The 25666-nt window shown below is 33.2% G+C and overlaps 1 protein-coding gene across 6 annotated transcripts in view; it reads right to left on the reverse strand.

Moving 5' to 3' along the window:
* Positions 1-1024: 1024 nt before the first annotated feature.
* The window catches only part of fgd6 (FYVE, RhoGEF and PH domain containing 6), a 50040-nt gene continuing 25398 nt past the window's right edge, over positions 1025-25666 (reverse strand). For 5 of the 6 annotated variants that reach the window (XM_087246781.2, XM_087246779.2, XM_087246780.2 and 2 more), the window contains 16 exons: positions 24001-24152; positions 22113-22269; positions 21176-21263; positions 19031-19081; positions 17519-17577; positions 17366-17437; positions 17199-17267; positions 16499-16582; positions 16324-16403; positions 16127-16226; positions 14580-14723; positions 12768-12870; positions 8473-8567; positions 8067-8195; positions 4850-4998; positions 1025-3196 (listed from right to left, as the gene is read on the reverse strand). In XM_087246781.2, the coding sequence (XP_087102907.2) occupies positions 3160-3196; positions 4850-4998; positions 8067-8195; positions 8473-8567; positions 12768-12870; positions 14580-14723; positions 16127-16226; positions 16324-16403; positions 16499-16582; positions 17199-17267; positions 17366-17437; positions 17519-17577; positions 19031-19081; positions 21176-21263; positions 22113-22269; positions 24001-24152 (1569 nt within the window). In that variant the 3' untranslated portion in view covers positions 1025-3159. 6 annotated transcript variants of the gene reach the window in all.

The following is a 25666-nucleotide window of genomic DNA, read 5'->3' on the forward strand; positions in this document are numbered from 1 at the left end:
TATATATATATATATATATAAATAAGGTTTCTAAATAAATTGTCTATAAATAAAAATCAGAGCTTAAATAGCTGTTTTTATGAATTTTCTCTAAAAATGTCCATGGATGCCTCAGCGCTCCTTTTCAGCCCCCGATTGTGGTGGTAACACAAAATGTTGTATGAAATGAACAATTGTTTTCCTAAAATCATTATTATTCCTTCAAATTCTGCATATAATGTAAATTTGCTCTAAAACTATTTTTACACAAAACATGTTACAAATCGTTTAATATTATGATGACAATTTAGTATACTTTAACATTTTAGTTTTGTAAAATTATCATGAAAAATGTTCCATCTAATGCTTAAACATTCCAAAATTAATTATAACAAAACTTCTTTCAACATCTATAGCACATTTTTGAGAAAAATTAACGTTTACTTAAACCACTGCTTTTAATGTCCATCCCACTTTTTCCATAAATCACCACTACCCATAAATATATCATATTTATGTAAATTATAATACAATCTGAATTTATTTCAAAACTCCTTTCATAAATGGTAGCATGTAATCTGTGTTAAGAAAAAACATAGATTGTTAAATCCAATGTGTGAATCATTCATAAAATCATATGAATGTAAAAAGCATGCAAAGTTTTCCTTTATCCCACAAGCAACTCGATTTTCAAATAGCAATGGACTATCAAGTCAGCTGATCTGACGTGTGAAAACATCCTGCTAAAACGGGGGTTTCATGGCCCTTTAATGCGTTTTATGTACGTTGTATTGTGTGTTGTATTATGATGTTGTTTATGTGAGGAACACCTGATGATTATATTTCTACTAAGTTTCCCCAATTTAAATTAATAAAGTTACCTTCCCTTAAAAAGCAAGTAATGCTTTTTTAAAAATACACTCAAGACAAATGTTGCATGTGATATTTTCTTTCAGTAGACCCCAGAACTCCCCTGCTGCCCCCTAGTGGTCCTTCGACCACAGTCCGAGATATGAAGTTTACATAAGACAAAGACGTTACATCTCATTACATTACATTATTTATTAAAAATTATTTGCTCTTTACATTTTTCTTGGGGCATAGCCTACTCCCTTGAAATCCTCAAGATATTAACATTACTTCAGGACGTAAAACTTTCTTGAGATCTGCAAAACTGTGGGACATCGTAGTAAACTAGTGCCATGATGACCAAAAATAACAATTATATTTACTTTTTTAAAAAGTGGATCATATGGTTAAAAAACAAAACAGTGGTGTATCTATAAAGTTTTCCATAATCAGAACATTCTCACAAAATGTAAACAAACATTCAACACACAAATGTGATTGACATCGAACAGAACCTCAAAGCAATCCATTTCTTGGAGCGGTTACACTTCAAATGGTGAAAGAAAGAAAAAGTAAAAAACATCAGTGGCTTGTTGTGCTTGAAATGGAAAAGGACCTTAGTGAAAACTGTAGAGAATATAATCAGGTCATCATACTCGTGTTCCTGAACAAGGTGCATTAGAGTATTTAATGTGTGTTACGTCTTTCCCTGATAAGAGCACTAGATTTTTCCTCTGTATTCACAGCCGGTGTGCTATATTGTTTTATAAAGTAAAAGTTAAAAACAGTGCTGAGTTAGCCAGCCTGGCACTGTGTCTTCACTACTACCCCATGAGGCCATTAAACATCCTGAACTAATTTTTTAAATACGCCTGCATTATATTACCATTTACAAAATATGTACACTTCCAGTTCTGTCCAGTACACAATGTTTAAAACATCAGTTGAAATGCCTACTTTTTACAAAAGAGTTTAAGATTATTAAAAACATTTTTGTAACTGTAACAAGCTAACTGAAAAAAAAAATCAAATAAAAACAAAGAGGTTCTTAGAGGAAACATGAGCAGAACGAATATGTATAAATTGTGCATACAATTATTCATACATTCTTACATACATTGTTTGGAAAGTTCTTCCTCTGCAAAATGTCAGATTTCATGCATAAATTGTTTGCAAAATTGTTATTCGAACACATTTAGCATTTAATATAAATGGTTATTCTGTAAATTGCTTATTTATAAAATTATTCGTATGAAAAATGTTGTGTATAATGCACAAATTGTAAGCAAACGCACATATTTTTCATTAAAAAGCATTCTGGGACCTACCTAATGCCAAAATTGTTCATTAAATTAATATGCTTTTTTATATAATGCTTAAATTAATTAATTGTTCATTAAAAACTGGCATTTAGTCTTACAATTTTATTCTCACATACTTTGCATGAGTCATTATGTAAAATGTATGTGTGAACTGTACTCAAATTTAATACATTGACTTGTCTCTGTCTATAAAGACAAGTATATATCATTACATTCAATATATGTCAAATCGATCAATTGTAAATTGTTGCATGTAATCCATGAATTGTTGCTTAAATAATACCCATGCTTAAGTTTAGCAAATTGTGGACAAAACAAAATCTAAAGACACAATTTATACGTAGTCACAATTTATACGTAGTTGCCGTAGCCTGCTTATGCTTCCAGACAAAGCCTGGTAACTTTTAAGCCTTCTTTCCCAGCATTCACAGTGGAATCCAAAAATCTCCCATAATGCACCATGCCAGACTGCGCCACATGACCTGGCACCAGACATTCCTCGAGTCATACTTGCTCATCCACATTCAGACTTGACTATGAATCACACCAGTGGCCAAAAATCCTTTTATAAACTTTCATCAGGCGACCGGCGGCACCAGCAATTAGATTTAATGGCAATTGAAATGTGACTCAAGGATAACCTAATGGTCAGGAGTTAAAGACAAACATCTTGAACTCAAGACTAGGCACTTTTAACTCCTGCACACTTTGTAGGCTGGAATTATTGTAAATGCCAAGCACCGAAAACAAGCTGAGAGGCAGTGTTTCCTAAATGTAACATTAAGAATGAAAAATAATGATGGATTAATACCTCACATCTTTTTTTGTTTGCAGGCAGTCTTGATTAAAACGACCTTCATTAGGGTGCTTAAGGTTAGGATTAATGCCTGAACTACATCTACCAGCATTCTTGGCATTACACTGGTATTTTCGCATCTTCAAACCTCAAACCGTGCACACAGTGGAGAGACCCGGACATTTATTTATGATTTAGTTCAATCCAGACCCGTCAAAGAATCATGGCCTCCTGAAATGCCTCGATCCACCTGAAAAAAAAAGCATGAATGAAAAATAAATCAATGTTTTTTTTTTATTGTAATTCTAAAACAAACTTTATAGAGTGCCAAAGTCAGGAAATAAAAGTAAAAATGAGGTGATTTAGTTTAAACAGTAACTAATTATCTTTTGAGCACAGACCTGTCCTGGGTTTTGAGGCCATTAACGGATTCCTCATAACCTAATTATATTGATCTGAACATTAACATGAGTTAATCTTATTTTTATTATTATTATGTTTGGAGTTCATAGAACCGGAAGTTTCTGAAACTTTTATTTCAGTATGTTGACGTGGTTCCAACTGAAACTGAATACTGAGTAAGGGGCAGTGACTTCAAGTTGTAACATTTTTAAATTACTTGTACATACACCTCATCTCCCTTGCCATAATATGCAATTCATGTATGTTGTGCGTCACACTCCCTCACCATAGTTACTCTCTTGTGGCTCACCATAGTATGCAACTCACTTCCCTCACCATACTATGCAACTCGCATACGTGTACTGTATCGTAACCTATGATGTCAGAAAAACCCTCAGTACATTGTAACTAGGCCCACACGGAATCTGTGCGCAGATTTTTAGCCCATCATCATTGAGTCCTTGGAATTTACTAGTGTAAATGTGTGTACATTTATATTTATTCAGTTTTTAAATAATTTTTTACTAATATTACTGTGATATAATGATAATAATATTAAAACGTTCATATGATTTATTTACAACACAGTTTGTAAAGTCATATTCTTTTGTCTTTTAGTAGATATATTATATAAGAGACTTGCTTTGTTTACCAAGTGGATCTAGCTGGATTTGCATTGTAAACATAAAAAAAAAGTTACAAAGTTTTTTTTACTTCATATATTAAGTTTTTTAGTTATGATACTCCTAAAATCATTTCACATAAATCCGCAGATCTTTGACAAAATTCACAGCAGAAATAACAAAAAAAGTCCACAGATTCTGTCTGGCCCTAATTGTAACCCTCAGTACATGGTTTCTAAACCAATACCCAGTCATCTTCATCCGCATGGTGATGCTCCATAAAAACAAGTCATTTTGATACCCCTAATCTAAATATTTGCATATCATTCTATAATATTACTGAAATTAATATAAAAATGGAGTAAACATATATTTACCCACATTTACATTAGCAAATCAATAGATTAAATAATGAGCACAAAAATCAGCAAATTTCTGTGGGCACATATTCTGTGTGGGCCTACTTATTTGTTTTTCTGGACCCTTTTTACATTTTCAGATTTCTTAGCAGTGGAAGTCATCATAGTCAGATAATCTTAGTGCACAGTGAATGGAAGAGTACAACAAATAATTGGTTTGCATTGCTATTTGCCTAAATAATTATCAAAAAGGACAAAAATACAGTAAAACGATAAATTATATAATACAAAGTATTATATTTTTTTAATGTACATTAATTTAAAAAAAATCCAAATTTTAATAACTTTCAAGAATGTCAGATGCTGATAGTCATTAAACGCAGAATATAGTAAAAAGAGTCCATAAATGTCTTTAAAGATGAAAAAAATTAATGAAAGAAACACTTCAGGAACTAACATTGCTGAAAAAAAAAAAAAGTGGACATTCAGTATGTTTTTGGTGATCGCTTGTTTGGGTACCTCTGTGCAGTGGGAATATCCTCAGCTCTAAAGATGTAGTAGAGTGTGTTTTTATGGTAGAGTTTAAACTGCAGTTTTTGAGCAGGTCCTGTCTTCTCCTCTCGGAGGAAAAACCCCAGCAGTGGCTGACTCTCCAATGCTGCAACATCCTGAAAACCAAGGCATTTATTACCACATGATGGCTTTCATTACGTCAAAACACATACTCGTATGCATACTCTTTTGACTTTATAAAGCATTTAATGAATACAGAGGAATGACTGACTAAAATAAAGGAGCTATTAATGTCATTCAAGTTTTTAGAATTGCAAAAGTAGTTCTGTTGGTTTCAACATAAAAGATTTTCTGAAAAAAGCAACATTTTCCCCAATAAACAACACTCTAGATATACTATACTTTTCTTGTTTTATTAAAATGCAATTTAAAATACATTTATCAGTCAAAACACTCCTGTTATCTTTCTATCACTTATACTAACTACTAAAGGTCTAGTCTAGTCATTAAAGCACAGGTCTCAAATCCAGTTCCTGGAGGGCCGCAGCACTGCACAGTTTAGTTCCAACCCTATTTAAACAAACCTGATCAAACAAATCAAGTCATTTAGGCTTGTTTGAAACCTACAGGTAAGTATCAAATCAAATCAAAGCTTATTTCTAAAGCACACTTAATTAAAACCTTGGGTTGACCAAGGTGATGTACAATAGCAGTAGCAGGTAAAAACAGCAATATAAAACAATAGAAACAACAGTAAAAGTTTCCAAGAAAGAAGCAATTTAGTATAGCCTGGAACCATCATTAGGGAATGGTAAATGCACTCAAAAAATTATTTAACATCTATTTAAAAATAGATAAAGTGGGTGATATTCAAATTTTTAATGGTAACTTATTCCATAGTTTCGAACCCACAACTGCAAAGGCTCTATCGCCCCTGCGTTTGAGACCAGATCGAGATATTTGCAATAGATGGCAGTTGGAATTTGATTTAAGCGATCGGGTTTGGGCCTTAGTAGTGATCAGATCAGAAAGATATGGTGGCGCTAGGTTATGCAAGGTTTAATAAACAAAGAGTAACATTTTATAGTCTATTCGGAACTGAACCGGAAATCAACCAATGTAGTGATCGCAATATTGCTTTTCCTTATTTGCTTGTCAAGTTTTAGACTACTGTCTAGTAGAAACCCAAGGTTTTTAACCTCAGAGGTGAGGTAACAGTTTAATATACTGAGATCGGTAGGTTGTTTGCTAGAATTCTGTGGGGGACCAATAAGAATATCTCGGGTTTTATCTTCATTCAAAAGCATAAAGTTATCAGTAAGCCACAGTTTGATTTCAGGAAGACAATCTTCTAATCTCTAGAGGGTTAAGCTATCATTTTTTGGATCAGTATAAAGCTGTATATCATCTGCATAGCAGTGATACATAATTCCAAACTTTCTCATTATAGTTCCTAAGGGCAGCATATGTAACGAGAATATCTGGGGTGCAAGAATCGATCCCTGAGGAACACCGCAAGAAAGAAAGGTATCTAGGCTCACTGAAAAGCTTCAATTTGATAGAAAGGACTCAAACCAATTCAGAACTGTGCCCGAGATACCAAGTGCTCATCAACAAAAATCAAAAGCAGAGCTTAAGTCGAGCATCACTAAGGCCATTGTATCACCATTATCAGTAGTCTAACTCAAAGTATGTTGGAGTTGGGTTGGAACTAAACTGCAGAGCTGCAGCAGAGTTTGACACGCCTGCCCTAAAACAACCAGTATCTGGTGGTAAGTCTCAAACATTCAAGAAATCGTTTATTCAAGGGATTTGTTCAAAACAGCTGATTCATTTAGTAACTAAAGCAGGTGACTGACTCAAGTGACTAATCACTGAATTGCTGACTCAGACGGTTTGTTTAAAAACAAATTCATAAATGAAACAACTGTCACTCTGAAATGCAGAAATTATCTGCTCCAGCTTTGTTTGAAACTATTTGAATCATCAAAAAAAAAAACAACATTATTTTAAATCAAGTAAATATAAGTTAAATATAGATATTTGCGATCAACTCACATTTTTATATTCGTATTAAAAACATACATGGATATTCAAATATAATTGAATTATTACAACTGTTCTCTAATAGGCTTCATGACACAGAAAATGTTTTTGGGGACACTTTTGTTTGCATCTATGTTACATGTGTGAATTAAGCAAATGCCTATATTGACAAGCATTGCATTATAGCTGCACGTTTTATAAGTTTTTGTTTTTATTGAAAATCGAACCCGGATCCTTAGCTGTGCCATTTCGAACACTGTTCAAACAGCAATTTTGCTATTATTAAAGACCATAAGTATCAAACACAACTTTTTCACTTTAAATAGTTTTAATATACTAATATAATATAATATAATATAATATAATATAATATAATATAATATAATATAATATAATATAATATAATATAATATAACTGGGTGAGGCAGACATGTAGTGCTGTCGCCTCACAGCAAGAAGGTAGCTGGTTCGAACCTCAGCTCAGTTGGTATTTCTGTGTGGAGTTTGGATGTTCTCCCTGCCTTCGCGTAGGTTTCCTCCGGGTGCTCCGGTTTCCCCCACAGTCCAAAGACATGCGGTACAGGTGGATTGGGTATTTGTCAAATAACACAATTCAATGGCAATTTTAAAACAAATTCCAAATTAAATAAGAGTGCGCATGTGTTTTTTGCGTCAAAAGAAGCAACTTTTGAATGGCTTACAATCGTCCGCCAGCGTTTTGCACGCTGATTATGTGCCATACGCCCCTCATGTTTTAACCGCCTGCTGCGTTTTGCATTTTGCCATTGTGCTCGCAGTTGAAAATAGTCAACTCCGAGTGGAAAAAGAATGTTACGTCAGTCGCGTTTTTTGCTTCTGGCTGCTGGCACTCCTCTAATTTAAATGAAGTTGGAGCTTCCTCAATATCAGCATCCACACTCCTGTTCACATTCTTGTTGTCGATCACTGCATTTGCGCATAAAAGCTAGTTTTAAGTAAAAATTACATCCCTGCTGTAACATGCATCATAATTTGCTTAATTGATTTACCACACATTTAAAGAAATTTTCAACCCTAATATAGTCAGCTATTTTTTTTACCATAGCATGTCAACATTCATATTATGAGTTAACACTGATAAATTATATAAAGCTTGTTTCTTTAACAGTTGATAAGTTGTTGAATAAATTCAGCTTACTTCACTGGCAGCATAAGTGTAGAGGACTTTGTTCTTAATGACAAACCACAGCCTCTTCCATGGTTTCTTGTGGCCTTTAGATCTGTGCAGATATCCACTCATGGAGGAGTTCTCAGTGTTGGCAGACACCTGTGAGAACGATGTCATATTAATAAACTATAAAAATGACATTAGTGTTATTTTGGAAACAGCAGTTTTTATTCTGTTAAACGCAAGAGAAGATCTTTAGAGAATTGCTGTTAGATAGTACCCACTGGAAAAAAGTCATCATGATGGGTACCATCAACCAGCATTCTTCAAAAGAAATTCTTTGTATTCAACTTAGAGTTGAATCAAGTTATTGAGCAAGTGTAATGTTTAGTGACATTTGGGTGAACCCTTTAAGTATTGTTTAACTTTAGATTACCTCCTTGAGAGCTGATGGAATCTTCTTCTGTTTTCTAGAAAAAGCGAATGTTGAGCCCCGCCCACTAGGGGAAAAGGTCACATTGGATTGGTCGCCTAAGAAACAAAAAAAGCATGGTTGAAAAATAAAAAAAACATTTGCTGTCACACAACTTGTTTGCCAGATTGTTGTAAGTAAATAATAATATGCGGTTGCAATAGCATTGCCAGGTTTTCACCTGTCAAAAGAGTTTTCAGAGTCCTCTGGGTCACATTCCGATTTAGTGTTTTATCTGGGGTTTGATTATTTACATTTTACATTTATTCAGTTAGCAAATTCTTTTATCCAAAGTGACCTACAAGTGAGTATAAAAGAAGCACTGCAAATCATCCTCAACATCAGCATCCACACACTGCTACTGCGCATTTAAGCCAGATTCCAGTAGCTGAGTAGCTGTATATAAATGCTCAGTCTCAGCTACTAAAGGCATACTTCAAATGAAGTTCTTTTTTGCTTTTCATTTAAGGCCAGAAAGAAGATGGAAACGGCTAAGTGACTGGTTGGTATGGTTTGCGAGTCTGAACTTCATGGATGACGGCCTTCCAGAACACATCCACTTATTGCATAATCTTCATAGATCAATGGCAGCTCAAAGGTGTTTCAGATCAAAATGAACTCCCCAAAAGCTTCGCATTGGTGAGGTGTTTTAAACTGTTGAAGCAAAGTCAAAACAAACTTGTTTTTTAGCTCAATTTTGTTCGAAATGACATCATTTCAGTTATTTTTTCAATTTTCTTTGAAGTATTCTGAAGGCTTAAGTTTTATCTATTTGCTTATATTTCTTATTACAGAGTTACTATGCAGTTGTTTATTTGTTCAGAGTGACTTCAGCTTGTTAACACTCACTCAATTATTTGGGTATCTGATAGAAACAGACTGTCCACACTGTGTAATGCAACTTTTCAGATCCAATTTGTGTCACTTTTGTATACCTATGCTTAAAAAACTGTTGACATTTTTGTCAAATTGGTAAAATAAATAACATTAAATTTTAATAGAATTTCAAGAGTACAACTGTATTCAACATCAGTAGATCAGGTGGCATAATGGTCTACATCAGATAATTTTTCATGCACAATCTAAAATAAATGAAGTAATACAACTTTAATGACCGATAGCTCCTCGCCTTCCTCTACATAAGCAAAGCTGTATACCTTGACTGCATGAACCTTTCAGCCTTCAAGTTTCCCACTCTAAGCCAAATGTCAAATTCCATAACTTTTCCATGACTAAAATGCTAAATTTCCATAAAGCATCTGACTTATTTTTTATTTTCCAACTTAAATATGTTTAAACTTCTGTTCTCATTCATTTCCATAACTTTTTACCCAAACACAACAGCTTGTTATGCTGCTTGATAATATTATAATTTTAATGTATTTTCATAAACATGCTGGTGTGATGCACAATTAGTTTGCGTTTTGGTAGTTTCAGTGAGCATTTACTTCCATTTTTTTTTTAAAGAAACAAATGAATAGGAAGGCTAACACAATAGCAAAAAAGAGCTCACTTCCACATTGGAAAATAAGGTGTATTGTGAACAGAAAAACAGGCAGCAGGCAGACAGACACTAACTAATGTAGTATTTTAACAGGTACAGCTTGATGACTGTATTTGACTTAAGTGTATTTTGACTTCAAACCACACTGAAAAGATAGATTAACTATAACAAAATGCATGCGACTCAAAATAAATAAATAAAAAAAAAGTTTAGAAAATTGTTATCTTGATAAATGAAAAGTAAAATAAAAAAGTCGCTGATATTTCATGACTGACAAAAAATACAAAATTTTCCCTGACTTTTAAAGTCTGGAATAATCCTTTTAAAATTCCATAAAATTCCAGAAATTCCATGACCCGTGGAAACCCTGGCTTTACTTATTTTTATTAGTTTTAAGTACCAAGGTATTTAAGCAACTAATTTTTTTAAGAATAAAAAAAAATGGGACCCAACTAATGTTTACAGCATTCAATTGTGATCAATGAAGCTTAGGTATGTTAGGTTTACACACAAGGAGCAATGAGATTCATTCTTGCATGTCACAGGATACATTCTGCAAAAACCAGTCTAATCTGTTTGTCATGCAGGTATGGTTAAGATTCTGTTTATGTTCTCTGATCAATGATTAGACGTAGAAAAAAAAGGCAATTCTAAACTGTTCACAAAGCAATCCTGACTCTTCCGAGGACTTGGATTAAACTGCTTGTTTCACGACCAATTAATTTTTATATCTATTTATAAACATTTTGAGGTGTCAAAGTTTTAGGTAAACATACTTTCAATGAAGGAAGAGAAGCCTCTCAGTTTTGAGTATTTAATTATCTATTTAATTGATTGTTTGATTTCTAATTTTTCACTGTTTCACAATAAGTCTTTTATGTTTTCACAAAAGCCTGGAATGAGATCCCACAACATCTAAAAACAATACCAACACTGAGACTTTTTTAAAAACCACATGCTCATCATCTGATGGTCAACTATCACTGTAGCCACTGAGATAGTAGCCTGCTTTTCTCTATTTTATATGTTTGGTGATTGTTTGTACTGTGTTGATTAGGGGTGTCACGATTTCGATTTTTAATCGAAATTGATCGAAATTTATGCTCAACTTCGATTATCGAATCAAAAAAAAGAATTGTCGATGCTGCCACGCCCCCATGTCACGTCAGCTTGGCTTGCCAAGCGGGAAAAAACAGGCTTGTTGAAGTGCTTGTTAAACTGCAGACGCAGGAGACCCGTCGACAGAGCTTAAACCCTCTCCTCTTTCAATGAAGTCGCCGGTGTGGAAGTATTTTGGATTCCCAGTGAGTTATGTTGACAACGTTCGTGTTGTCGACAAAAAAAAACAAAACACAGTTTGCAAGCTCTGCTATGTACGTATTACGGTTGGGTTGATAGACGATGGGCGCATCGCAATCCTCCTCACCGCACCCGTTGCACATCCGCTCGCGAAAAATACACACTCAGGCCCTGTTCACACTAATATGTCTTTGTTTTTAAATGGCATTTTAGAACGACAACGATCCATATCCACACTGGCGTATAGCATTTATGAGCAGCCCTCCTTCCTCACCACTGCTGAAAACACACATCACGTGACCACACACACTCATTCACACACAGATACAGATACACACACAGACAGCGGGTCCAGGCAGTCAGCGGACCAGTAGACTGCTTCAATCTTTACTTTTACACTTGTACTTAGTCATCTTAGCGAACACCTCAGATACTGTTGGCTGGTTCCAGTTGGTTGTGCACCTTTTTTACCGACGCCATTATAACAACACAGATCACTGCCTATTCACGAGTCCCGCAGAAAAAAAGTGATTGACAGGTGGTAATTATGTGTGTAATTTACCTTTATTCATTTACTGTATGATTTGTTTATGGGTAAAACAAAGACCATGCAAGTCAGGTAGTTTAGACGGTAGGCTACAAATAATTAATTCATTATTACTTAATTAATTAATTAATTAATTAATTATTCATAATCGAAAATCGAATCGAATCGTGACTTTAAAATCGAAAATGTAATCGAATCGAGGATTTGGAGGATCGTGACACCCTTAGTGTTGATGGATGAGATGTCTGTCTGTTTAGCAGAGCAGGAACCTGCTGAAAAACAGCATTCATGCTGAGTCAGGCACGATTATTTTTTAATCTTTTCATGTTTAAAAAAATAATAATTAAATAAATAAGTTTGTATTGTTTTCCTATTGACCTTATTCTTTGCGTACAAGCAGGCGCAGCCATTTGAATCTCTTTGACGTAGACTTCCGGTTTCATTCACTTCCATTGATTTTTAGATGTTACAAACATCTCGCTCTGCTGCTTGATGTTGCACACTGATATTTTCCTATTATATTATTCTGCTTTGTCTGTATAGTCATGCACGCACTTGTTGGAAGAGCAAGTAGTTTGACCGTTTTAGCCATTTCTACCTGGCAACTGAATCAGAAGTTCTAAAACAACGCAAAAACGAGCGCACTTCCGCATTGAAGAATAAGGTCAATACTTTGTTCCGAAAAAAAAATCCAATAAATAATGTTTTAGGGGAAAAAAGTATCTTCATTTGTGTTCTGAAGATGAACAAGTAAATAAGGACAATTTTTTTTTGGGTGAAAGAACCTTTTAAGCATAAGAACTGACCACTAAGCATAACCACATTAAAAATAGAACAATAAACACTATTACTATAGATGATGGAGCCATGGAACAGTCCAGAGATAGATAAACAACAGAAATCACATACCTTTGTGCTGTAGTTTAATATAGCAATGGTCACACACTCTTGCCAGTTGATTCTTCAGGTATTCCAGGTAGAATTTATTAGACGAACATGCCTGACACACCACCTGTGGCCAAAGTAAACAAATCTCATATCATGATGTAAATAATCTCAAGCCCTGATTACGATATGTACAATAACATAGAACAATTTCTGTAAATTCGTTTTTATTATTATTAATTATGATTTATCGTTTTACATTATAACAATCAACACAATTAACAAAAAGAAGATTGAGCATTAAATAGCATCAGAGTATACAAATATAAAAACATCTACAGTTGAAATCTGAATTATTATCCCCCCTTTATTTTTTATCCAGAATTTCTGTTTAACAGAAAACTTATTTCTAAACATAATAGTTTTAATAACTCATTTCTAATAACTGATTTATATGTTTCAAGACACTTCTATACAGCTTAAAGTGACATTTAAAGGCTTAACTAGGTTAATTAGGCAGGTTAGTGTAATTAGGCAAGTTATTGTATAATGATGCTTTGTTCTGTAGACTATAGACTATAGCTTAAAGAGGCTAATAATTTTGACCTTAAAATAGTTTTACAAAATTTAAAACTGCTGTTTATTTATATGAAATAATACAAATAAGACTTTCTTCAGTGAAAGAAATATTATCAGCCATACTGTGAAAATTTCCTTGCACTGTTAAACATCATCTGGAAAATATTTAAAAGAGAAAAAAAATTCAAAGAGAGGCTAATAATTCTGACTTCAACTGTACATCGTCAAATTTAGAAAACAGAAATCAAATAACAGCATACGAGTGGTCAGTGTTATAGCAATAGGTTTTATATAAGCACAGGTCAAAGAGTTCATATTAAAGGTCCAAAATATATTCCAGGTTTCTAAAATTATGTGTATTTTGTTTTTTAAACTATATGTTAAATATTTCAAATGCAGTGTATCATTTATAATATTTTTAAATAATTCAAATGTTGGAGGGTGTTCCTGTTTTCAGTTTAACAGAAAACATTTCACAAGTCTACCCCAAAAAGATATATTAAAGGAGTCTTGTGATATTTCTTAACAGAAAACTTACAGTTGAAGTCAGAATTATTCAACCCCCTGAATTATTAGCACCCCTGTTTATTTTTATCCCCAATTTCTGTTTAACGGAAAGAAGATTTTTTTTAACACATTTCTAAACATGATTTAATAACTCATTTCTAATAACTGATTTATTTTATTTTTGCCATGATGACGGTAAATTATATTTTATTAGATATTTTTCAAGACACTTCTATACAGCGTAATGTGACATTTAAAGGCTTAACTAGGTTAATAGGATTAACTAGGCAGGTTAGGGTAATTAGGCAAGTTACTGTGTAACGATGGTTTGTTCTGTAGACTATTGAAAAAAATATAAATAAATCGAAAGAGGGCTAATAATTCTGACTTCAACTGTATGTACAGTATACCAAAACTCATTTAGTTTTTCACAGTTCCAAAATATATACATAATGGTGCCATTATACAAAATATTGCTAAATAAAATGCCAAACTTAAACATTTTTTCATGATGCTGTTATTCATGTTTCTGTCAACATCCCCATAATAATGTGTAATCTTGCCCTCATATGTAAATTTAAAAAAATGACCATAGACATTGCATTTTATGACATTACAATATAAACAATAAAACGTAATATGAAATGATAGTCTTTGTATTTTGTCTATACAATACATATTGTCATATTGCACAGCCTTATTCATAAAAAAGAAGAAGAAGCTAAGCTAATAACATCTCTTATTTCCAACCTTTCCGCAGGCACGGCAGTGATGGCGTCTCCAGGTCAGAGTGAACTCGCACGTGCAGATCATACACATAGTCGTTCGTAAATCTGGAATCCAGATAGGAGCCTTAGAGCCCAGTGGTAAACCATCGTCAGAGATTCCTTCCAGCTGCATGGGGAAAAAAAATAGAATCAACATAAAACATAAGATGAACAGTTTAATTTATGTCAAGTTTCTTTGAGTGCCTTCACAAAGTGTCTGAAATATTGTATTATAATGATTGGTTGCTTTTTTTATTGCAGCTAGGTTGTTTATTATGCATTTAATGAATTTTAAATGGCACGGTCGCCTCACAGCAAGAAGATTGCTAGTTTTAAAGAATTTATAGTTTGTCAAGATGACTTTAATAGCAGCAAAAAAGTTTATGGCCTTCAAACGGAAATAAGAAGAATCCCCACCTCATATTATATGGCTTAGTAAACTTTCTTCCTATGTTCCTGTTAAAAAGTAATGTTCATTTTGAAAATATATATATAATTTAGATATTACATTGACTGGCAGGATAATGTTTATTGTATAAATTTTGATTATAGTTATTCATTTATAGATTTGTTTATTATTATATCTTATTGTTTATTATTATATCTTATTTATTTATTTATTTTTTCTTCTTGCCATTTGTTTTTTCCTTCCGATACTGAATGTATGGCTCAATGTGTCGCAATAATGTCCATTTAAGTGGTCTGTCCAGAAAGGGGAGTGCAATGATTTGATTCTGTAAATTGCTGGTGTAAAAATAATAAATAATTAATAGGCCAAAGAAAAGTGAGGTAATATTTAAATTTAAACAGTACAAAAGGCAGAGTTTTTCCTAGATTTATTTATTTTATTTTACAAAAATGTTGACATTGGATGGTATAATTATTTTTTTGTTAAATACTTTTGTTGTTAAAATCAAGATCTGAGTATCCCCCCCTCCCCCCTTTAAATTAAGTAAACTTCAACATTAGCCTCATTGGAAACAGTTAAGCATGTTATTTGTGAATATTTTTATGTTTCTAAGGGTAAGGTTAACTTAATACTTTAATTGTTTGAAAAAAAAAACTATTAATTCCAATATAAATTTTTTTTTTTGTGTTGGATTATTCCACTGAATTTTAAAGCATTAAACTGGCTTTTATAAAGTAATGACTTCCAAAAATATGTGATTAATATTAATTGATAAATTAATATTATAAATTAAAATAATAAATCAAAGCCTTTGTATCCACCTTTTAGCAGATATAGATATTGGCAGACTAACAAGATTTGTATCTTATGCCATTTTGCATTTCAGATAAACACGATAAAACTGTTTATTATTACTTATAACAGTTCATAGTATTCTAAATGTTTTTAACTAGTTAAATTCAAGTACTTGATGTAAATAAAACAAAAGAAAATTGTCGTTTAAAAAAATGGCTGTGGAAATCAATTAAAGAAAGCAAATATTGCCAGTTGACGGAATGGCATACGCACAAGAACAATAACCCTACACACAAACACAAGAACGCATCTTAAATTTCACACACCTCTTGGCTTCGACTGGAGAAGAACGAAATCTTCTTTCTGGTGTAATCATCTATTGCTGTAGCAATGGCTTCCAACCATTCATCTCTTTCAGTCGCTGAACTGCAAACATCACTTTTAGTCAGTCATTTCAACTCGATTCAAAATGATTTCCAGTTTTGACATAGCTGAAAATCACATGCTTGTGTGTGTTTCTTACTTGGCAGACAGTATGAAGGATCTTTCAACACTCTCAATGTTTAACTCATTCTGATACGCCTCCTGACTGGGTTTGCTCACCTGTTGAAGACATGGAACATAAACACTTATATATAAAATGTCATATAAATGCGTGTTTGAGAGAGTGGACATATTATGGATAATTGATATCTGACCTTCATGCCAGCCAGAGAGAGCATACTGTTGACTTTATACTGTCCAGACTGCACCGGTGTTGTGTACAGCAGGATGTCATTAAACTGTTGAGAGAATGAACATTGACTGGGTATCAAAAAACAAGTGCTAGCTTATTCAGTTTCCTGTGATATGCAGCAATTTCCTGTACTATAAATAACTTATGTTATAAATACATATGTGTCAATTTAAAAAAGGTTCACACAGGTCCATGAAGGACAAAAATGTAGTATCATATTTTAACTTTAACACTTTCATAGATTTCTTCGGAAGCAGTAGTCCTGATGACTAGGACCAAAAATTCATAATTTTTTGTCAAAAACGTAAGATGTTTACATTATTATTACCAAAATTCTAACAAAAAGTAACAAATATGCTGTCTTTTTAGCTTTAACACCCCAAATCAAATTTTCAAATACTAATTGTGTGGGTATATCAATGCTGGCTAAAACAAAAACACACACACAAACAAAAAAAATGTATATATATGTGAATGAATAAAAAAAAAATCAAACAACAGTCTTAACATTTAGAATTGAAAAAAAAGAAAAAAACATGCATACCCACCAAAACTACCGAATAAATAATATTAAAATATGATCAAAATAAGTAGCTTTATGTAAATGATACAAAAACAACCCTGTTCATTTTATTAAGCAATAATATATTTATGTTTCTTACCAGGAAGAACATTCTGGGCTGCATAACTTTCCTAGAAAGTTTCATTAAAGTGCCCTCTTTCAAGAAAACCTGCATATGTAACAAAAACAATACATTACATAAGCAAAACAAGACACTTCAGACACTGTTCAGATACACAATGAATCATGGGTAACTGAGTTTCTCACTCTGCCAGGCTGGACGATTTCATGGTGACCATTCAGACTGTACTGAACCTGCATCAGCTTCTGAAAGTTGTCCTGCATTAAAGAGATGCACGTTAGAAGATCATTGTCATCAGGGTTTAATAAGTGTATGTGGTGTTGTGTTTGTAGTTTTACCCCTTGCTTCATGATGTCATTTGCATGATTAGCCACTTCTTTTACCACACTAAGAGCCGCTGAATAAATCAAACAAACAATTGATGTCAACAGAACATCGGGACAAGTTTTTTTTGTGTTTTGTTTTGTATTCATTAAACAAGTGTTTGATTTTATTTCATTTTTAATTTGCAGCAAATCTATGAGATAAAGTGAGATGCTTGAGAGCTTTTTATATTAACAAATCAATTGTAGCATTCTAACTTTTCTATATATTTTGGTAAAACAAAATAAAATAAAATAAAAACCCCCCATAACTTGGCATTTTAAGTAAAATTAAAGGGATTTAATACACACAAAACTCATTTTAAATGAAAGTACTTTCATGTTTCAAATAACCGTAAAAATAGAAAAGTAAAATATGATTAAATTATGTTTTAACATCATTTAGTGCAACATATTTATGCAAAAAGTTACAATGTCTAAAAAGTAAAAATAAAAATTTATTCATTTTTTAAAAGATTAATAATTTCTTGCAGAAAAATGAGGAAAAACTAGCTGAAATGATCACTGTAACAATTAATTAGTATTTTGCTCTTGCACTGTGATCCTTAAAGGGCACCTATTTTAACCCTTTTTCAAGATTTAATATAAATGTTTGGTGTCTCCAGAATGTGTCTGTAAAGTATCAGCTTAATATACCCATCAGAGTATTTATTATACCTCTTTAAAACTGGGAAATTTGAGCTGTTATGGCATTGTAACTGTTTTTGTTGCCTGTGCCTTTAAAGCTGATTCTTCCCGCCCACTGTTCCCATGTGCGCGCAAGCTTCACGTAAACAGCACAGTGACAGACAAGAATAAAGCAGATCTCCCTTACTACAGTAAGAACTTTATCAAAAGTAATTTGTTATATTTGTTGATGAGTTAATTCAAGCCTTTCTGCAATGATGAGTCACACACAATTTCGTTATTAAGTTCGCTCGCAAGTACGTATTTTACTTTATTTATTACAAACACGCACTGTTTTAAAAATGTTTAAAACTATTAAAACTCATTGTTGATCACATTTGATGCTGATTGATGATCACAACAAGCTGAAAAGATCTTTTAATCCCTGTTGCTTTGCGCACGTCCTGTCTTGTTAATATGATTATACGCGTTACTACAGAGACATGTTAATACGTGACTGCCAATCAAATCGGTAGGCAGGGAAACCACATTCCTATGCAATACATGCTTATTGTGTTTCGATCACCCCAAAATGACTGTGGACACACTATACCTACACACAGTTCTGTTCAAATAGCTTACAAAACATGTTTTCATCATAGGTGCCCTTTAAGTAAAGTTTTTTTTTAATCTCACCAAATGATTCTTGATCTAAACATACTTAAACTATGTTTTAGTAAATAATTAACAGTCAGACTGATAAACATTCACTCTGAATTTGTGTTACTCTGTAAAAAACCAGGCCATTTTATTAGATTTTTTCACTGGTCTCTGGTTATTTTATTAATGATGTGCTCTTACTTTGTGTGTCTTTGTAGTCGGAAGAATCCTCAGGAAGATTTTTTAAATAATCTAAAAAAAAGAGACAAAAAAAAAGGTCAGAGATATAAGTTTTATTAAAATGACATTCATTATGCTATTTTAAAGGTTTCTATTTTGCTTAGGAGGTCTTCTATTACACTTTTACTTCAATCCAAGCATGTGTTTTTATTTTCTCATAATATATAATGCAGGTTTGCTTCATTTCTCTAAGGGTGACTTCACACTATCCCTTTTGGTGTGCACCTAAGCCCATTTGACATCAGAGTTCTATTTAAAAAGCATTTTGCTTCATTGGAACTCCTCCCCTTTCCAACATTTGGTTACACATCTTATGGTTTCCTCTCTCTAGATTCTATCCAGGGCTCTACAGATAAATTCTAGAAATGTAAACCCTAAATTTATTTTACTCTTTCACCTCATTAGTTCCTGATTGAGTTAATCAGGGCTAAATTAGTCCTTATGTTGCACTGTACTGCTTGGTTGTGCGAGTACTCTTCCTGAACTGTATTTGCTCTCTATTTCTTATTATTATTTATTGCTTCTTACTAAAGAGACAGTTTACCCAAAATGTATTTCTGCCATCCTTTATTCATCCTTTACGAGTTTCTTTCTTGTGTTAAACACAAAAGAAGATATTTTGAAATAGGCTGCAAACCTGTAAACATTGACTTCCATATTAGTTTTTTTTTTTTAATATAGAAGTCAATGGCTACAGGTTTTGATGGATGGATAGATGGGTTTGAATCTTGCAATCAACCTAAATATGAAAGCAACCCAAGTCCTCAAGTGGTATACATTCAAAGATCTATGGCTCTATTTTGATGATCCATGCGCAAAGTGCAAAGCACAAGGCGCAAATGCATTAGGGGGTTTTCAGAATCCACTTTTGCTAATATAAGGACGATGGCGCATAGTCTAAAAGGGTCGAGCTTATTTTCTTATTGAGTAAGTGTGTTTTGAGAATAAACCAATCAGAGTCTCATCTCCCATTCCTTTTAAAAGTCAGTTGCGTCACGCCATGGCACATTTGCTTTTTACATGTCGTAAAGAAAGGGTAAGTGGAAAAACTGAGCTTTTTACTAGCAAGAACAGTTAAACACAGCATCTACAGCACAGACATCAATTAGCCTATAAATAATTAATTTCGGTTGTTATAGCGCAAAGATTTGTTTCAAAACTATTTCGAAATTCAGTTCTAATTTCCATCAAACAAATAAATGAACAATAATAACAAAGTGTGGTCAAAAAGTTATATCCTAATACACATGCTGTGCCCCATATGGTCTAAAATCTGACAGGTGGGCAAATCTAAGCTTGTTTTATTAAATAAAAATATAAATATGGATATAATAAATAATCCTGCTAATAATAATAACATTATACAAAAGCGAATCGTCATGAATAAACTGAAAAAGCCCCCTGAAATGAAGAAGGCATGAAAGTATGGTTTTTATATTTATGTAGGCTAGAAAATAATATGTTTTGTAATATTTTAATCCTTTATATTTATATCCTATATATATCCTTATTATATCCTATTATCCTATCCTCATCCTAATCCTATATCCTTTTAATTATTTTTCATTTGTAAAGATATTTGCGTATTGCTCTACATCTTGTGTGTAGTAAGCAGTGTGTAAGGAACGCGCACAACTAACACGCTCTGCACTGGACAATAGACCGGCTTTGCTCTGGTCTATTGAAAAATCTATTATAGTTTCTCAAAATAGCATCGCACCAGCAATGTGCCTCAACACGCCTTCCTTTTTAGACCAGAACACCAATGGGCGCACATGTAAGCGCAAATGCATTTGCTATTTAAACAGTGTGGCACAAAACGTCAAAACGACTGGTGTCAAGCTGAAACAAGCAAACAACAATTGCGTCGCGCCTTGCGCCGGGTGTATGATAGGGCCCCTAGTGTCTCATTTATAAACTTCCCATACAAAAGTTAAACTTAGTAACTCACCAAATAAGTGAATTAAGTGTTCATAACCTAATGCAGAGCAGCCAAAAAATCTGTGCAGCAAAAGGAACAACTGTATATGGCTGATTGAGTTTTAATGATATCCACCTGTGCTGCTGTTGTTGCTACAGTAGCACAGGGTTTACTCATCTGTTTACCTGTGAGCAGAAGCTGGTATTGAGGGATCCGTTGCACCGGTTTCAGCAGGTAATGCTTCAAAGCAAGACTAGCACAGCGAGGACTTGTCTGAGGAAGAATGAGTCAAATATCAGAGGATCATAAAACCTTAAAATGATGTTTACATATATAGAGTTTCAGCGTTACTGCACATCTATTTGCAAAAAACTAATTGATTCTATACATTCGTCGAGTCTTCCTTTGTTAAGTGTCATTTTATTCAGAGATATGGGTGGTTTTTTTGTGCCATCAAAAAAGTGTTGAGTTGCACAAAAGTAAGTACTTAATTAAACATTATTAGTAACAGTAATACATAGTGATAAAATGCAGTTTAATCCATACAAAAGAAATACAAAGTATTTAAAGTAATAAATATTAAATAAAATATAATAAATTATAATATTAATACAGTTAATGATAAATGTTAAATTAATACAAAACAAAGATAAATATCTGAATAAAATAATAACAATAAATACAAATTTAATTAAGAGTGTAGTGAATTCTCAATTATATAAATTGCCGAATTTTCATTTATTTAAACAAGTTTTGTATAATTTATTTTAAGCTTGTTTGAACATTTATATATGATTTTATAATTTTTATAACGCTAGATTTGTCTGCTATCTAATCTATACAATCTAGCAATTTAATTTTGTGTTTTTTTATGCTAATATATTTTTAAAATGTGAGACTATTTATTTGTTACTGTATTAAATGGATTACTGTTATTAACTTTAAATTTTACATTTTAAATAAATTTTAAGTACTTCATATTTAATTCATATTCATATTTAAATTTTAACTACTTTATTCATACTTTAAATCATATTTTTATCACTTTACTCTAATCATTTCCACAATCAATATACACATCTGGTGTCGGCAAAGGCAGTGAAACAGTTCATACACACCAACCTCAAACTGACGCACAACACTGGAAAAAGGGGGATTTTTGCGACACTGTTCATCCAGCAGAGCCACATTACGGTCAAACTCTCGTATGTACGTGGAGTACATTTTCAGATATGGACCCTTCTGAACGAAGATATCAGCCAACCTCTGGTGATCAGACCTGCAGAAGATGCCAGGCAGTAGTTTACAGTTCTTAAATATTTTTTTTTCCTGAAAAGATTAAAAAAATCCCACAAAGGACTATTTGCCATATTTGTTTGCTGTTAGTCACAAAACATCTTTCATTTATAACTTGCTCTTTGGTTCTTTTTGGCATAGATTCAACTATTGGACATGTCTCTTCAACAGCAGACCTTGGTTGTAATGGCTAGTTATTTAGGTAACCATTGTCTCCTCATTGCCTCCTCAGGTCTTTGGATAATTCTGCATTCCGATGTTAATGTCCAAACATGTATTTATATAAGTTCAGTGTTGTTGTTGTTGTAGATGAAATATAACACATCGTGATTTAGGTATTTTCCAATTGGCTAGATATTAATTCAAATTAATTCATACAAACATCTTTACCGAAGCCTCTCTACTTGATGATTGGTCTTGGCATCCATAATTTTTGCTGTTTATTTACACTTTTCATCCGCGTTTGTAGTTCTAATCGAATTCACGTCCAACGGCCAAGTGTATTTAGTGACATTTTTTTACTGTTATTATTGTCCTTTTACATTTTTTTTATCCGCCCAATAACAAACAAACATCCATGAGCGATTAAGTACTGGACAATTTTCTCTCCTCTACTCATTTCATACTGCTCATTCTGTGTGTGCAAGAACAGTCAACACTCACATGCTCTGCATACCTACAGAGACCTGCACCTTTTTGCATCTCGCCAGCGCTTCCAAACCTACTAAAATGTCCGGGATTTGGTTTTGCTTTCATTTTCTAAGCTATTGTATTTTTTTTTTTTGCGCACAGCCGCGAGAGCGAGAGAGACATTAATAATTATTTCTTTAATCTAAACGACTCCAAAAAACTTTACCAAATACTAGGAGAGGACGAAATTAAATCTAAATTGACTGAAACAGGTCTAGAAACAGGTCATTAACTTATTTGTCTTATTTAAAATAAGTTTTATTCCTGTAATTATTATAATTTATCAAACATATTGTCTGTTTTTATTCCTTTTTCTGTGGTTTAATTCCTATTTGCTGTATATTGTATTAATTTGATGATGTCAATATATTACACATTTTATTTTACATCTAAAATGCTTGGCCAATACTATACAAAATGTTATGCCAATAAAGCAACCTAAATTTGAATGAGTGATACAGAGAAGCAGATTTGACCTGTCAGTAGGTGCATGGCTCCTGAATAGCATAAAAGAGAAATAGTGAATTTTTATTTTTATTTTAACATATCTAAAAGAAAACATTTTAACCTGATAATCCCAAAAATAGTGTTAAAAATCAAATTATGTTTTGTTTGTCTTATATAGTTAACAATTTATGCAATGTGGGTAAAAGGTGAGTTTCAATCCAGCTACCACCGCAATTATATTTCAAACCTGTGGTAAGCACTGAACACGCAATGTACTGTTGGCAATATCAGCGGTTAAAGTATGGAAGGTTCTTCACTTAAAATTTTAACCATCTGGAAACCTTTGGCATACTCTTTTCAACAAACTTCGATTCTGGACATACTAATTCTATTTTCAAATACTATTTAGGATGAATAGTATGCTAATTGGGACACTGCAAGTGTCTGCGCTTCTTCAATGCAAAATTTAAGTGAAATGCATCTGCAACATATTTCCTTCCATATTTGTGTGTGTGTGTGTGTGTGTGTGTGTGTGTGTGTGTGTGTGTGTGTGTGTGTGTGTGTGTGTGTGTTTTACCAGTGTGCCACTCTCTCCTCCAGCTCTTTCAGCAGGTCTTTGTTGAGTTCGTATAGCTGAGGCAGATAGTACAAGATCTGGTTCAACACTTTCTCCTCCACCAATGGTTTCCCGCTCGCACGAGTCGCCTTCGCAACTGCATCCCGGAAATCCTGACAGAAATAGAGATGTTAGCTAGTAACTAAATACAGGATGCAGCAACAAAACAAACACCACTAGACAAGATGAGTTATAGTGACAAACACATGCTTGCATCCACAAACTCAAACGATGACTTCATTTACAAGCATTTAAACAAAAGTTGTTCCCAATATTTTTGTGCTAAATCTTTTACAGTATAGGTAACGCCATCATCTATGAACAGTAGTCAACAAATGCAACCAAAGCAAAAATAAACATACTGAACAGCATGAATAAGTCCATCTATAGCACGGGCCATATACAGCTACAACAGGAAGCAGAGAGAACATTTCTCTCATTACTCATACATGCACATACACAAACAAACACACTAGGGCTGCACAATATACAGTTTCAACATCAGTATTGCAATGTGACAGTGTAAGATTTCAAGCTAATTTAAATCATTTTGACACACAGAACAAAATAAAAGTGTGAAGATTCAACAAATAATAATTTTATTTAATTATTTCTACAATAAAAACTATAGTCCTAAGACTTTTTTTCCTAAGAGGTTTTAGGCTTTTGAGGAAAGGTATTGATGTAGGGCTGCATGATATTGGAAAAAAATGGACATTGTGATATTTTGTAGTTCTGCTATATATATTGCGATATTGATATAATTTCACAATATGACTTAAGTAAATGTTTGGAAAGAATTTACAATTTTAAATTGATTTACATGATTTTGTAGGGGAGAATATGTCTGCATAAAATATCCTATATAAATATACATGTATACAACTCGATTTATACAACAGTTCTGTCTGGTTCTCAAATCTGATTAGCTGATAGCCGTGCGATATTCTGCAATATCAGAACTCCTACAGCCTCTTTACCCTTTGTGTATTACTCCGCCCACATACAACAAGTAAAAAGCAGACACTAGAGATCTAAAGTTTAAAAGATGCACACTCAAAAATAATATCACAACTCTGTATTTAATCAAAGAAACATGATGGAACCTTGGGTAATTAATCAATACGAAGAGCAGTTAAAGTTTTTTTTTTTTTTAGAAAACAAGTTTATGTTCAATATGACCCCCCCCCCCCCAGACACTCAAGTGACATCAACTCAACACTCTGTAGCATCTAGTGCGTAACAGTTTGGATAGCTGCAGTTATTTCTTCTATTAGTTCCTTAATGTTAGCTGGTAGAGGTGGTTGAAACCATATCTTTAACATACTCCTATAGAAAAAAATAAATAAATCACAGGGGGTAATGAGCTGCCTGGAAGATCCATTGCTTTGGGTACCCTTTCATTTAAATAGGCACGGACAGATAAGTGCCAATGGGGTGGTCCCATTTGACGTGCTTCTTCTGTCTTTATCGAGCTGAGGGAACAGCCAATTCTGCATTATTTCCAGATAGGTTTGCCCAGATACAGTTGCACCTAAGAGTAAACAACCAAATGAAACTTCAGAGCTTCCTTAAATCGACGTCAGAAAGAGTTTAGCTCTCCTTTTCTTCTGTGCAGAGTTCTTGA

Source organism: Danio rerio, chromosome 4 (genome assembly GCF_052040795.2).
Source record: "Danio rerio strain M-AB ecotype USA chromosome 4, GRCz13ab, whole genome shotgun sequence".
Lineage (NCBI taxonomy): Eukaryota > Metazoa > Chordata > Actinopteri > Cypriniformes > Danionidae > Danio > Danio rerio.